This window comes from Pyrus communis, chromosome 15, assembly GCF_963583255.1.
Source record: "Pyrus communis chromosome 15, drPyrComm1.1, whole genome shotgun sequence".
NCBI lineage: Eukaryota > Viridiplantae > Streptophyta > Magnoliopsida > Rosales > Rosaceae > Pyrus > Pyrus communis.
The window spans coordinates 22938082-22953668 of record NC_084817.1 but is presented as its reverse complement, the minus strand read 5'-3'; the positions used below and the strand labels follow the sequence as shown (position 1 = coordinate 22953668).

At 34.9% G+C, this 15587-nt stretch overlaps 3 protein-coding genes across 3 annotated transcripts; 2 read left to right on the top strand and 1 right to left on the bottom strand.

Moving 5' to 3' along the window:
* Nucleotides 1-5206: 5206 nt before the first annotated feature.
* LOC137718846 (peroxidase N1-like) lies at nucleotides 5207-7446 on the top strand. The gene is made up of 2 exons (XM_068458377.1): nucleotides 5207-5617; nucleotides 6862-7446. The coding sequence occupies exons 1-2, from the start codon at nucleotides 5207-5209 to the stop codon at nucleotides 7444-7446; spliced, it is 996 nt and encodes a 331-aa protein (XP_068314478.1).
* A 2749-nt stretch (nucleotides 7447-10195) lies between these two features.
* Nucleotides 10196-11543, top strand: LOC137716840 (peroxidase N1-like). The gene is made up of 2 exons (XM_068456208.1): nucleotides 10196-10710; nucleotides 10906-11543. Exons 1-2 carry the CDS (start codon nucleotides 10312-10314, stop codon nucleotides 11488-11490), a joined length of 984 nt encoding a protein of 327 aa, XP_068312309.1. The 5' UTR covers nucleotides 10196-10311; the 3' UTR covers nucleotides 11491-11543.
* A 1534-nt stretch (nucleotides 11544-13077) lies between these two features.
* Nucleotides 13078-15175, bottom strand: LOC137718067 (large ribosomal subunit protein mL43). The gene is made up of 4 exons (XM_068457579.1): nucleotides 15034-15175; nucleotides 14786-14865; nucleotides 13579-13685; nucleotides 13078-13460 (listed from the first exon to the last, which is right to left on the bottom strand). The coding sequence occupies exons 2-4, from the start codon at nucleotides 14863-14865 to the stop codon at nucleotides 13288-13290; spliced, it is 360 nt and encodes a 119-aa protein (XP_068313680.1). The 5' UTR covers nucleotides 15034-15175; the 3' UTR covers nucleotides 13078-13287.
* Nucleotides 15176-15587: the final 412 nt, after the last annotated feature.

The following is a 15587-nucleotide window of genomic DNA, read 5'->3' as shown; positions in this document are numbered from 1 at the left end:
CTTGTGGTAAATTTTGGTAAAGGATGTGTTTGGGTATATATATATATATACACTGCAAGCTAGACGCAGCTTATAGCTTTGGTTTTGCGAGTAACTAGCTAGCACGAAGAGGATATCTGCTGTGAAACAAAGTACTTTTGGCTCTGCGAGTATTGTAATCCGCTGGTTGTGTTTAGGAGTGAATGAAGCCTCAAGTATTTATAGGAGGTGGTCAAATAATTAAACGCGTAGAAATGGAATGAATTATTTATTATATGCATGCATCGTATTTCGTATATATGTGAGGGTAAACAAAGTTGGGCTACAACTTGCTCGGACTTGGCGGTAATATGTTTTGGTTTACTCTTTCCTCACTTGTGACGCCCATACCCGTCAATGCGTGGTGGGTGCTGTTTCATTTTGACGCAGCGGGATATAATAAGGAAAAATCAAACGAAATTTCTTCGCCAGCAAGCCCTAGAGTCCACTAGAAAAATAGAGAGAAAACTCATGTTTATTGAATAAAAGTAAAAAGGATTGCAAACCTAACACCAAAATGACCTATTTATAATGTTCTTAATCTTAGAAACCCTAGGTATCTAAATAGGAAAGGAAATAACAAATAACAAAATATAAAGAAGTCTTAAATATTAAATTCTAAATTAAATATAGTAAACGACTTATATTAATTACAAGCCCAAAACAAACATGCCATCAAATTAGTTGCGTTAATCCGCACAACACGAAAAGCCCAAAACATTCACTTTTGGGATATTACAACAACAAATAATTTATTAACACCTGAATTACTAATTTTGTAATGACTTTTCTTGATTGTTAATCGCTTTCCTCTTTTAATTTTATTGTATATAAGAAAATTTTAATTTATGCCGAATATCACTTTTCTTGTTTATTTCAAACATAGAACCCTTCCAAAGCACTTCAGAATTTTCCATTCCTACTTTGTCAACCATATATGAATATGTACACATTTTTTATTGGTGGTGTAATTTACCGCGTATCTTTGGCTAATTGCCAACCGTTGTCTTTCTTTAATCACCGCCGTGAAATGCTAGAAACATATTAATTGCATAACGAGGGTCATCAGCACTCTGCATGGAGAGAGGAAATGATTACCAATGATTAGGTGAACACATGCTATGGTGCCAATAACCAAGTCAAATTAAAATATAATTCAATTAAAATAACTCATTTACCATAATTTGAAACAAATTAATTACTTTATTAAAATTGATTAAAGAACGTACATAGAGAAGACATGTAAAACATAATTAAGAGGCCACACAAGCCAAAAGAAAAACCAACAATTTTACAATTACAAACTTATCAAGAATATGATACAATTCCAACCATTAACATTCATGATGATTAAACCTTGCAAGTTGTAGAACTATAGGAAAAGCACCAAGTGGAAATGACAGCTCCACCCTTTGATGATCATACAATCATTAGCAAAGAAGCACTCTATGAGTTACTTTAGATAAACGTCGAGCTTCCTTTTCGTATGCACAAAAACTCACCATGAACCTTCATTAACTATAAACAACAGCGTAAGTTATATATAGTTTCTACAAGGCTCTCATTGACAAAGCGAAAGAGCTACATGCACAACTTAACTTTGTTAAGTAATTTCTCTCTCTTCACCAAAGTACTTATGTAATTTCTCTTTCTCTTCACCACTTGCATATTGTGATATAATTCTCTACATACGTAAAGTCCTCAATAGGTAAGGCCAAGAAAGAAATTAAAGTTAAGTCACTCCAACTTAATGGCACCGTATTTGGTTAGGCGTCAATTGAGTAAGTGCAATCTTCATCAGTCAAACCCATCTAATAGCGGTAACTAGTAGCAGCACACTCGCAATCACCAAATTCATATTCAAGTAAATTACCTACCTACATGCAAGGCTCATGACGAATTTAGGGAGCGAAGATTAATTTGCATCTTATTATATTTCACTAGCATAATTCTGCCTATATATAATGTGAGCAACTCTATTGTTTGAGACTTTTAGTAACCTTCTAGTATTCCAGGTTTTCTGAAAAAAAAAAAAAATATATATATATATATATATATATATATATATATAATGTTTATTACTGGGCCTCATCTTAGGTGAACATCACTTAGTCTTTCTTCAGTTCTAATGGTTTCTCTAGTTTGTTATTAGGGTTTGTTAGGAAAATGCAGGGGACATGCCCAACCACCGTCCCTCACGTGCTCCGCCCCTGATTTCCTGGATAAATTCGTTACTGTAAGTTTACAAAACTAGCCATCCATGAAAATGTTTGTGAGGGTAAAAAAAGTCGGCCACAAAAAATGGGTCAACCAGATGAGGAAAGATCAACTCTCTTTCTATATGCTTATCTTAGCTGTTGGCAGTTTCCTAAATAAAAAAATCTTAGCTGTTGGCAGTTTCCTAAATAAAAAAATCTTAGCAGTTGGCAGTACGTACTAAGTTTTGGTTTTACTATTTCCTCGCTTGTAACGCTCGTGCCCGTGAATGCATGTGCTGTTTCCTTTTCTTGTTTTATTTCTAGTCAAACATGGAGCCCTTCCACTTCTGTATTTTATATTCCCACTTTGTCAACCATGTATGTGTGTGGGTGTGTGTATGCATATACATACATATATATGTATACACTGCTGTTTTTTGGTGTGCTTTACCGCGTATCTTTGGCTTTTTGCCAAACGTAGTCATTTTCTGACGATTCTTTCTTTAATCACCGCCAAAAGATAGAATCTAAACTATCAACGAAAGAAATTAAAGTTTCACTTTAAAATAATTAATTTGTAATATAAGAAGTAATTTAATTATTTATAAGCATATATAAGTCCTTCATTTCATGAGTATAGGATTTGACCTCAATACGTCTCTCATATGTGGCGAACTGTCAACCTAGCACATGAACAACACAAACATAATAACGTAGAACACTTGCGGCAGTTTGGTTTCACACATGGAACAACCTGTGATAATACCATGAAAAAAATTAAGATTTCACCATATAAAACTAATTGGCAATATGGAGGTAGTCTAATTACTTATAATCACATATAATATTCCTTCTCCTATCAATGTAAGATTCATTCTTTAATTATTGTTCCAAATCATTTCTAGGGATGGGTTCTATTTGAAAAAATTGTATATCAAAACTGAAGCGATATACAATTTTTGGGTTGGGATTTTTCAAGTCGGTTGTATTTCGGTACGAAAATCCCAATCCTAATCACTTCCCCTCTTCACGTAAAGGGAATTTTCTAATATAACCAAGAGTATGGAATACTACAAGTATTTTTGTTAAATATAGAAAAATTAAGATTTAATAATTAAAACACCCGGGTCCATTTCTAATATTTTATGGCGACGATTAAATAAATAATTGGATGAAAACGACAACGGTTGGTCAAAAGCAAAAGATTCGCAGTTGACAAAGTACACCAATCATGCATGTATGGCTTTGCATCCATCTGTCGGGGTGGATTATTCACCAGTCTCTTATTTGAAAATATTTCTAAAAAAAGATATCTTTCTAATACCAAGTTATTTAGTCATTCACGTATATGAAATAAATAAAAAAATAATCACGAACATGAACGAAAATAAAAATGTTTTTGAGTGGGGTCAACTTTGAATAATAAAATTATATTAAAACTTTAATACATGCTATTCGTTTATTGTTCAACAACATAATTTTGTGTAATTGATGTTTAAAACGGTAATATTGTAAAGATAATTAATACTTATGTACTTACCTTTTTTATTTTGGTCCAATTATATTTTAACACATGTTTTATTTTATTGTTTTAAAAAAGTAGACAATTTGAGTTTTAAAAAATAAAGAACATATGACATCTTTTGATTGAACAAAATAAAAAAAGTGAGTATTTGAGGAACTCACCTAAGTACTATCCATATTGTAAATTATTAGCTAATGGAAAAACTACTTGGCTCGGGAGGGTAAGAGAGGGAAGTTATCGATGTTGCTTAGACTATCAATCACAATATGTGTGAGGATATGAATCAAAGAGTGAGAACAATTATATGTTGGAATTGAATGCTCTGACAAGAAAGGTATTTGGTGAATATATAGAGATGAGATATCCTTTTTGGAGAAGTTGTATTCTTCAGGGGAAGTTAGAACTTTTCCTGTTGAATACAACTGTTCAATTATATCCAACAATCATATCCTTTAGAATTAATTAATTAATTAATAATTGTATTACTTTCTTTATTGATTAATCAACTTATTCAACTACAATCATATGTATATTAGTACACCAGTATTATGATGTATCTTCACACATGATTACACATATTGTGAAAACTATGTTATCATAATCATATTGCGACATAAGAGGGTAGAAAAAGTATAGAAGATCAAAGCATATTTTTAGTTGAGTGTTTAGACTGAGACTCATTTATGAATATATAGCAATTTTATAGCTCTAATTGGAGCACTTTATGGAAAAAAAAAATATTGGGTAGGGAAAACTGTCTCAGTGGGCATATTCTGCCTTCGATCGTGAATATGTTGATTATGGTTGACAAACTAGGGATAGAAAGTTCTGAGGTGGAACAGTTCCATGTTTGACCAAAAACAAGAAAGGAAACAGCACCATGCCACCATGCATTCCCAAGTAATGGTCCTAAGCAAAAATATTACTTTTATCGTATACTTGAACCATTATTTGTATCATTTGTTTAATAGAGATGATACTTATGTGTTGGTAAGTTATATCTCTATTAAAAATGGTACATTAATAATACAAATAAGTAATAAGTGATAAATGTAGCATTAGTCGATCATAAGATATCATTCTGAACGTTACAAGTGGTAACCGCCAAGTGCCAGCCAGCTGAGCAGATAAATATATAGATAAAGAGTTGATCTTTTCTCTTCTGGTTGACCCCCATACAATTGTAGCCCCATTTTGTTTACCCTCTCATATACATTCTTGCGTACAATTTAATATCTACGCGTTTAATAATTTGACCAGCTCCTATAAATACCTGAGGCTTCATTCTCTCCAACACACACAGAGCAGATTACAGTACTCACACAGCCAAAAGCACTTTTGATCGAGAGTCTGAAAATAATCCCTTACCCTAGCTAGTTATATATATATCTTCCTCCAAACTACAAGCTGCGTCTAGCTTGCAATATATACACACACATCCTTTAACCACAAACTGTAGCACAACATGAGCTCCTCCAAATTGTTACTAATTTTCTTTCTACAGCTACTTGTTGGTTTTGCTACCACCTTGGTGATGGTGCAAGGCCAAGGCCACCTTACGCGCGTTGGATTCTATTCGCGTACATGTCCCACGGCAGAGTCTATTGTCAAACAAACAGTTCAAACTCATTTCAACTCCAACCCTTCCGTTGCTCCTGGCTTGTTAAGGATGCATTTCCATGACTGCTTTGTCCAAGGTTGTGATGCTTCTGTCCTTCTTGACGGCCCTAATACTGAGAAAACCGCTGGGCCTAACCTCGGTTTAAGAGGTTGGGAAGTCATTGACGATGCAAAGACCAAGCTCGAAGCTGCATGTCCCGGGGTTGTTTCCTGTGCAGATATTCTCGCTCTTGCTGCCCGTGATTCCGTGGTTCTGGTAAGTATTATTAATTTGATTGCAGCTCTTGTGTGCTTGTTAATTTTAAGTTGATATGATCGTTAAAAACGGATAGTCATACACTAATATTAAAACACTAACGGAAGGAATGCATAATTATATTCCAAGTTTGGGAATAACATTGCTCAATATAGTTAATTAATCATCTCCTTCTAATGAACATAAATTTAAGGATTCTTTAGATATAAGCTTATGCAACACTTATTTTCTTAACAAAAACTCATCTCATTTTAAACATTCAAATAAAACCCAAATTTGAAGTAGACTGCCATGTAAACAAATAAATACCTATTATTTTCAAACTATTTACAATTGTGCCACAACACTCTAATTATGTTAATGAATTTAATTATCCACCATAATTGTGGGAAATAAGTGCCTTATTATTATAAAAGTATCTACTTTATACTTCTCTTACCATCATATGTTTCATTTCTTTTATTTGTTTGACAATCATTGTAGGTAAATTATTTTGCATGTATGTATTAGACACATTTTGTTAAAATTATATATATGCGTACAAATAATTTATCTATATTTTTATGTTAAATAATATGTAATTAATTAATTTGAATTAATTGGCTAAAAAAATTATTTATTTTGCAGGTAAATTATTTTTCATGTGGTATTACATATATACTAGCCACATTTTGTTATTATTATATAGAGTGTGCAATCAATCGACATTCTTTTATTTTGTAGGGAAATTGTTTTTTTTTTTGTTGCAAAATATTGGTATTTAATTAATTTTGAATAAAAAATATTTATTTATTTTGTAGGTAAATTATTTTGCATGTAATTTACTCGGAACTTATATTGTTATATATGTTGTGCAAAATAATTTACCTACGTTACATTTAAAATATTGATAATTTTGAATAAAATAATTTTTTTATATTGTAAGATATACTAATTTACCTGTTAGCATCATGTGAAAATAACTATATAAGGAACATTGGTATCATGTAAATTTTTTTCTATTAAATGCATAGGAATCATGACATTTAAATTTTTTTTCCAAATCCCCATAAGGTATTTGAACATTTAATTGAATGAAATAATGTAAAATAAATGTAGCTAATAAGTGAGACCCAAGGTAAGTGTTATTAGTTGGAGCCTAGTCATTGGATTTTTGTTAGAGAAATTTATTATGATGGGTTTTAATTAAAGAAAATTGAATTTCAAGGGGTGTACTCATATTTTCAGTAAATTTAATTCTACAGACCAAAGGATTCACTTGGAATGTGCCTACTGGAAGAAGAGATGGACGAGTTTCTCTGGCAACCGAGACTACTAATTTGCCTGGCTTTAGAGATTCCATTGATGTACAAAAGGCCAAGTTCCAAGATTTGGGTCTCAACACTCAAGATCTTGTCACGCTAGTTGGCGCACACACCATTGGCACCTCAGCTTGCCAGTTCTTCAGGTACAGACTGTATAACTTCACCACCACCGGAAATGGCGCTGACGAGACAATCAACCCTTTATTCCTTGCCCAACTACGATCAATTTGCCCTGAAAATGGTGACGCGGCCAGGCGTGTTGATTTAGACACGGGCAGCGCAAGTCGATTTGATGCAACTTTCTTCACAAACTTGAAGAATGGTCGTGGGATACTTGAGTCGGATCAGAAGTTGTGGACCGACGCCACCACTAAAAGTTTTGTCCAACGGTTTTTGGGCGTGAGAGGCTTACAAGCATTTAATTTCAACCTCGAGTTCGGAAAGTCGATGGTAAAAATGAGTAACATCGGTGTAAAATCTGCCACAAATGGTGAAATCCGCCACATTTGTTCTGCGGTCAACTAACGAAATGACCCTGATTGTTGGATATTTCTACTAATTAATTAGTTTTATTATTTTGTTGGCACAATCAAGCCATGTTGTGTTACTGTCTTTTCGTTTCTCATGTGTCTTCGAAAAGAAAGATACTTTGAGCTCATATTATCGTTTCTGTAAGCCGTTAAATATATCATTCTTTTAATTGAAAGTCATATATTTCAAGTACTTTTTTACTTTTCTTGCGTAGTATGTGTTTATTTTGCTGGATAATGTGTATATGCTAGGGAATCTAACCTATCAGGACAACTTTGAAAAAGAAAACTTCAAGACCACGAACAAATTTTCAGTTTTCAATACCAAATTGAAGAAATGGTGATTATCGGTAGGTTTCCTGATCTGGGACGAACAAAGAAAGGATGAGTAAGCGGTAATCTGACAATCTTATATTGCATTAGTTAGTTTCATTATAGTTTTTTTTTTAATAAGATGTTTTATTAAACATCATAAGATAGTACACATGATAACATAATCCAAACGTGAATATCATGAACTAAAGTTGCGTCTGAATTAAAAGACACGCTATCTGATTAATATCAAGAGCATAAACAAAAAAGTCTTACAAATATCAGCACAACTAACTATAGATACAAAGTCTTCGAAGAAAGAATACATCAAGCTGGATTATGTACGCTAATAATGTGAATCTCGGTATAAAAAATTAAAAAAAATTAAAAAAAAAATCCCAAAAAAACCACTTAGAAAAAACTTTGAGATGGAAAAAAAGAGCACCGCACATGCTTGAAGTACAATATAAACCAACTTTATCATTAGTCTACACCACTTCCATGACAGCAACACTAGCATAAGGACATCCTCAATGTTAACTCCAAACCTCATCAAATTATTAAGAAGTCCTCCAGAAGAAAACCATGTAGAACAAAACACTGGGCCAGGGAAAAGAGCTCCGCAAACTTAAATGAATTGAGTCATAAGCTTGTTTCCATTACAGTAATTCAGGTTACACCGTATTAACAAAGGGTTACATTGTATTAATAATCTTTCATTATGTTGATTTTTTTTTTAATGAACAAACGATATATTGTTGATTTGACTAAGTAAAGTTACTCACGGTCACATTTTACTAATATATAATATAGATTACACTTATGCAGTGGTGTTAGTGTGAGGGTATATTGAACGCTCGAGTAATATTATGTTAAAAGTAATTTAGATAAACCAATCCATATGGTACTAAAAGAAAAGCCTAGTCTCTAGAGAGAAAAATAGTAAAAAAAGAAAAGAAAAAAAATCCTCCGGCAGCGTGTCAGAGACAAGTCCTCTTGGTCTCTTCTTTTTCTTTCCTTCGTGTTTCGCCTACCTTTTAACTACCTTTAGTTCTTGGGATCGGTCATTCTCTCGCTATGTTGATGAGAGGCTATGATGTTCAAACTCGAATCAATGAACAACGGTTGTTGTTTAGAGTTAAGGTGGTAGCTTTTGTATTTCTTTTGATTTTGTGAGCATGCAAAAAAGACTATGAGGAAGAAGCTCGACATTTATTGGAGAACAAATAACAGTGCTTCTTGGCTAATGATTGTATGATTATCATAGAGTGCAGTACTCTTTTCATCGCGGTTCCTTTACAGTTTTAGTCTTCATAAGTGTTATCTTTCATGTCAGTAGGATTTGTATCGTATTCCTTATAATCAATTTGTAATTGTAAGGGTATGATGTTTGTTGTTGGTTTATGTGACCTCTTAATTACGTGTGACATATCTTTTCTAGATTTACCTACGTTCTTGATCGATTTTAATTAAGTTTCATTTTATTTAAAAGAAAAATCCATATGGTATATGAATCACTATAGTTGTGTGTGTGTGTGTATATATATATATATATATATATTTGAATCTGACTTGGCGCCATAACAGTCTTCACCTAATCCTTGTTCGTAGTCATTTCCTCCATCCATGCAGATTGACGTCCCTCTTTATGCAATATTTTCCTAGTATTTTATGGCCGCGATTTTAAAGAAATGATTGGCTGATACGACTACGATTGGAAATTAGTCAAAGATACGCGGTAAAGTACACCAATAAAACAGGTTTGGATCGGAGTCACATGCATACATATAAAAAAATATTTCAAAGATTTAACCAATCTTTAAATTATTTATGCAAAAAAAAAAAAAAAAGAAAAAAAAAAAAGAAGACAAATATAGAATTATCAGAGATTTATTTATAATGAAAAAAATGGACGTATACAGTTAAATAAAAAGCTAATATAACAATCAATGAATCCAGCGATTATATGGTTTCAATTCGGATGATTATTTGTAAACATGATATTTGAAAAAAAATCTAAACAGAAAATAATTGAATCGGTAAAATACATTGTAGAATAAGTTTGTGTCAAAAATTCGATATCCACTATCCAAACCCATATATATATGGTTGACAAAGTAGGAATAGAAAATTCAGAAGTGGACCGCTCCAAGTTTGACCAAAAACAAGCGAAGTAACAGCACCATGCATTCAGGGGTAACTGCCAAGGGCGAGCCAGCCGATAAGATAAATATATAGATAGAGAGAGTTGATCTTTCCTCTTCTGGTTGACCCATGCATTATTGCATCTTGTAGCCCGACTTTGTTTACCCTCACATACATACATGCATATGAATCAATTTCTCCTCCGCGTTATCTCCTATAAATACTTGAAGCTTGAAGGCTTCATTCACTCCAAAACACAACCAGCAGATTACAATACTCACAGAGCCAAAAGCACTTTGTTTCACAGCAGATATCATCTTCCTACTAGCAAAGCCAAAAGCTACAAGCTGCGTCTAGCTTGCACTATTTACACATCATTTTAACCACCAAGCTGTACCACAAGATGAGCTCCTCCAAATTATTGTTACTGCACTTTCTACAGATGCTTATTGTGGGTTTGGTGGTGCAATGCCAAGGCCAACTTACGCGCATTGGATTCTATTCGCGTACATGTCCCACGGCAGAGTCTATTGTCAAACAAACAGTTCAAACTCATTTCAACTCCAACCCTTCCGTTGCTCCTGGCTTGTTAAGGATGCACTTCCATGACTGCTTTGTCCAAGGTTGTGATGCTTCTGTCCTTCTTGACGGCCCCAACACTGAGAAAACCGCTGGACCTAACCGCGGTTTAAGAGGTTGGGAAGTCATTGACGATGCAAAGACCAAGCTCGAAGCGGCATGCCCCGGGGTTGTTTCTTGTGCAGATATTCTCGCTCTTGCTGCCCGTGATTCCGTGGTTCTGGTAAGTATTATTAATTTGATTGCAGCTCTTGTGTGCTTGTTAATTTTAAGTTGATATTAAAACACTAACGGAAGGAATGCATAATTACATTCCAAGTTTGGGAATAACATTGCTCAATATTCATGTATCTAGCTAAATTATAATGTCTAGTTAATTAATTATCTCCTTCTAATTTACATAAATTTAATTCTACAGACCAAAGGATTCGCTTGGAATGTGCTTACTGGAAGAAGAGATGGACGAGTTTCGCTGGCAACCGAGACTACTAATCTGCCTGGCTTTAGAGATTCCATTGATGTACAAAAGGCCAAGTTCCAAGATTTGGGTCTCAACACTCAAGATCTTGTCACGCTAGTTGGCGCACACACCATTGGCACCTCAGCTTGCCAGTTCTTCAGGTACAGACTGTATAACTTCACCACCACCGGAAATGGCGCTGACGAAACAATCGACCCTTTATTCCTTGCTCAACTACGATCAATTTGCCCTGAAAATGGTGACGCGGCCAGGCGTGTTGATTTAGACACAGGCAGCGCAAGTCGATTCGATGCAACTTTCTTCACAAACTTGAAGAATGGTCGTGGGATACTGGAGTCGGATCAGAAGTTATGGACCGACGCCACCACTAAAAGTTTTGTCCAACGGTTTCTGGGCGTGAGAGGCTTACAAGCATTGAATTTCAACGTCGAGTTCGGAAAATCCATGGTGAAAATGAGTAACATCGGTGTAAAATCTGCCACAAATGGTGAAATCCGCCGCATTTGTTCTGCAGTCAACTAACGAAATTACCCAGTTTGTTCTAATTAATTTATTAATTAGATTCATTATTATTTTGTTGGCAAAATCAAGCCATTTTGTATTACTTTCTTTTCGTTTCTCATGTGTCTTCAAAGAGAAAGATAGTTTGATCTCATTCTTTGGTTTCTGTAAGCTGTTTAAAATCATTCGTTCCATTGAAAGTTATATAGGCTTATTTTTAGTTATCATACCCGTACTTTTCATCAAATCTCATTTTAGCCCCGTACGCTTTATATTAACTCACTTTACACCTGCAATCTATCCCCGTGTTCCACTTTACCCTTACATTCTATATCGTCTCACTTTAACACGTACACTCTTCCTCAATGTCCCACTTTATCTTATTTCATCAAATAAGTTAAAAAGGGTTGTTAATTGTGATAACGTGACATGGACAATTTAATCTTTTCAACTTTGTTAGTAAGACCCATGAGTGCAGGATGTAGGTTAAACTCAAAGTTCGATTTCTCTAGATTAAGAAAAATAAAGAAGGGTAGAGCGATAGAGGTAGAGATTCCCACGACTGAACTCTGAGAATCTTTGTAAAAGCATCCAATAACATTGAAATTGATTCGCGAAGCTTGAAATTCATCATTCTCTTATATTTTTTTTCTTCTTAAATATGGAGAAATCAAACCCTAATTTGAGTTTAACCCACCTCTCTGTATTCTTTATTAAGTCTCCCATAATCTTACACACTCTGTTGTGTCTCCCCATCGTATGTGCTCTTGTTCTGTGGCTCAGTTTACCTTATTCCGACAACTCCGTCAACAAAACCATCAAGTACTAATGTGGCATGGGCATTGTAGGAGATACTAATTAGATTTAACACAAAAGAAGGTGAACCAAGAAGATAAAAATTTAATATTTTCAACCCACACATCTCTTTAACAATTCCGTTGACATGGACAATTTAATCTTTTCAACTTTGTTAGTAAGACCCATGAGTGCAGGATGTGGGTTAAACTCAAAGTTCGATTTCTCTAGATTAAGAAAAATAAAGAAGGGGAGAGCGATAGAGGTAGAGATTCCCACGACTGAACCCTGAGAATCTTTGCAAAAGCATCCAATAACATTGAAATTGATTCGCGAATATTGAAATTCATCCTTCTCTTATATTTTTCTTCTTCTTAAATATGGAGAAATCAAACCCTAATTTGAGTTTAACCCACCTCTCTGTATTCTTTATTAAGTCTCCCATAATCTTACACACTCTGTTGTTTCTCCCCATCGTATGTGCTCTTGTTCTGTGGCTCAGTTTACCTTATTCCGACAACTCCGTCAACAAAACCATCAAGTACTAATGTGGCATGGGCATTGTAGGAGAAACTAATTAGAATTTACAAATAAAAAAAGTGAACCAAGAAGATAAAAATTTAAAGATTTTCAACTCACACATCTCTTTAACGATTTTGTTGACGGAATTGACAGAATAGGGACAAGAAACAATAGCATGGGAGTAAAGTGAGACGCAATACAGTGTAGTGTGAAGTGAGATTTGGGTGAAGATTATGGAAGCGTATCTAAAAATAAGCTTTTTTTTCTATTTTCTCAATGATAAGCAGTCACTTTCCATGTAAGCATCCAATTGAGAATATCATAATCTCGAACAGCATCTTGATGAGGTTAAATTATTTGATCAAGAACATAATACCATATTCATAGAAGAGAAGCTGCTAAAGTAAACAACTGACTTGACTACCAATTCCGAACTATAGTCCACAACTGCTCGGAAACACACCACAAGAAACTGTTTGCGATGCGATTGTTTCTTGTGCTTCAAAACTTTACGTCAGTTGTCCAGGTACCTTGCACGCTGGGATGTTTGGTTACATGTCTAGTCTTCAGCTTCACCACTTTTCTCCCCAGTTGGTTTCTTAGCCTGTTTGCATATTGAAGAACCTCTTCTGAATCCATGTTCTTCACACATACCACCTTTTCAGTCTTGTTCTCTGTGCATTGACAAAGAAAAGCCTCATGAGGATTTAAGGTGTTATGCAGTGACCATGAGTGCAAGTGACTGCATGCACGGGTGCTTGATAAGAGAGATAAAGGGAGAGAGAGAGTTACTGTATAAGCCCTTCAGATGTGGGTGCTGACCGCGGATGAGTTCAGTAATCACCTCTAGCTGAGGATTCTTCTCCTTAAATGTCGGTAGATATGTCTCCATAAATGATCTACCATGTAAACAACTAAATTCATCAAAACTTGAAAAGGAAAGCAGTAAAGTTTAACATTCCATTATTATCCATCAATATAATGAAATGAAAAAGGATTCAATTCCCTTCTTGAACACCAGGAAAGAATTAGAGCCTTGCTTAGGGGAACGCGATGTTGGGAACCCCAAAAAGATTGGAATAAAATGAAAGAGAATGTGCTATTAAATGAAAATATCACCTAAATATCCTAAGAGACCCATAAATTCATTTGTGTGTGTTACGATTTAAGAAGGTTCTAAAGGCTAAAGGCTAAAAGAATACAAATATGCCTCGTAAAGAGTTCCAGTAGCTGGACCGACGATGCCATGATGACCTTCACTTCAGTTCAGCTCTTAGTCTATTAACCTCCAAACTTAACATTGTAATGCAAAATACCCTAACACATAACACAAACCCATTCCCCAGCTGCAACCCAAAAGTCATGTCCTAAAAGTGCAAAGAATGCGGCCAAGTCACGAAGCCTAGGCCCTAGCGTCCAATTTCATACTGCACCTAGAGAAACACATTCCCTTCCTATATTATTAAGAAAACTAACAAAAACAGTTTCCCTTCAAAATGATCTTGCAATAAATTATAATTTCCAAATTTTAAGCCACATTTGCACGGAAAAAGTGCCACTCAATACTTTATCAGAGTAGTTATGCGGATTCCAGTAAATTTGAAAGAAAAAAAAAAAAACACCCTGACAACTACAAGTTCTATAAAAACACAATCCAAGAACTCAGTTGGAGAAAAAAAAACCACTTCTTCCATTGCAAAGAAAGAAGGGTGTTTTTCTTAAATATTGGGTTCAAAGTGTTTTGCTCTGAAGTATAATGGTATTGAGTACTTAGAGCTCACGGAAGACTTGGCGCAAAATCGAGCGTAGTGGCTTTCTAGGATTCATACAGCCGACCCCACTTAGTGGGATAAGGCTTTGTTGTTGGTGTTGTTCTAATAGTATCGAGGGCTTCTATGAGAAATTCCCATAAGTTTTCGAAATTAATAAAATCAGATAATCTAACTTGATAAGAATACACAGAGAATTGCAAGCAGTGGTGGGGTTTTGACGAACAAACCTGATGCCCCTACTGCTTCCTCCCCAATCAGAATAGCTCACAACCAGTTTTTGCAATTGCCACACTCCTCTCAACGCCATCTGCCACGCATTCATTCCCAATTTCAACATAAATCATTTCAATCAGAAATTAAAACCAAAAATTAAAACAAATAATGAGTTCAAATTTTGTTAAATTCATATAAGAATTTCAAATTACAAAAACACTAAAATATCATTTCATAAAAAGTTATCAGTCATAAGAATTACCCTTTTCTCGAATCTCTGTTACGGTGAAGCCTGTATACGGTGGAGATGGCGTCGACCAGTGCTTTGGGGTGGTGGTGGACCGGTGGCGGCGGCGCAGCAAACAGAGAGAGAAAATAGACAGAAAGCGAGCGAGCGAGCGAGAGATGGAGTTGGAGGTGGAAGAGTTGTGTGGCGTGGCCTTCGTACTTAATTGAAACGATGGGCTTCCTGGTTGTGGGCCTTTAAGGCTGCATGAGATTGAGCCCACTTCAACCAAACCCAAGCCAGTTTGTTACTGTGAATTTCCCACCTTGCCCCAGGTTCTTTTTATTTTTTGATAGAACACCTTGCCCCAAGTTGGCTAAGCGTGAATTGTTATGGAGAGTTAACAGCAATGTTAGCGACTTCTAATGAAGAGGTTTGAAGAAGACCAACTAGCTCTTAAGGCCTATTTGGGAATGCGTAAGCACTTTTGTTCATATGTGCTTCTATCATTTTATACGTAACTTTAGTACTAGTTGGAAATGCGTTTGAATCAGGTGTCTATCATGTTGAAAGTTTCGTAGTTCAACACA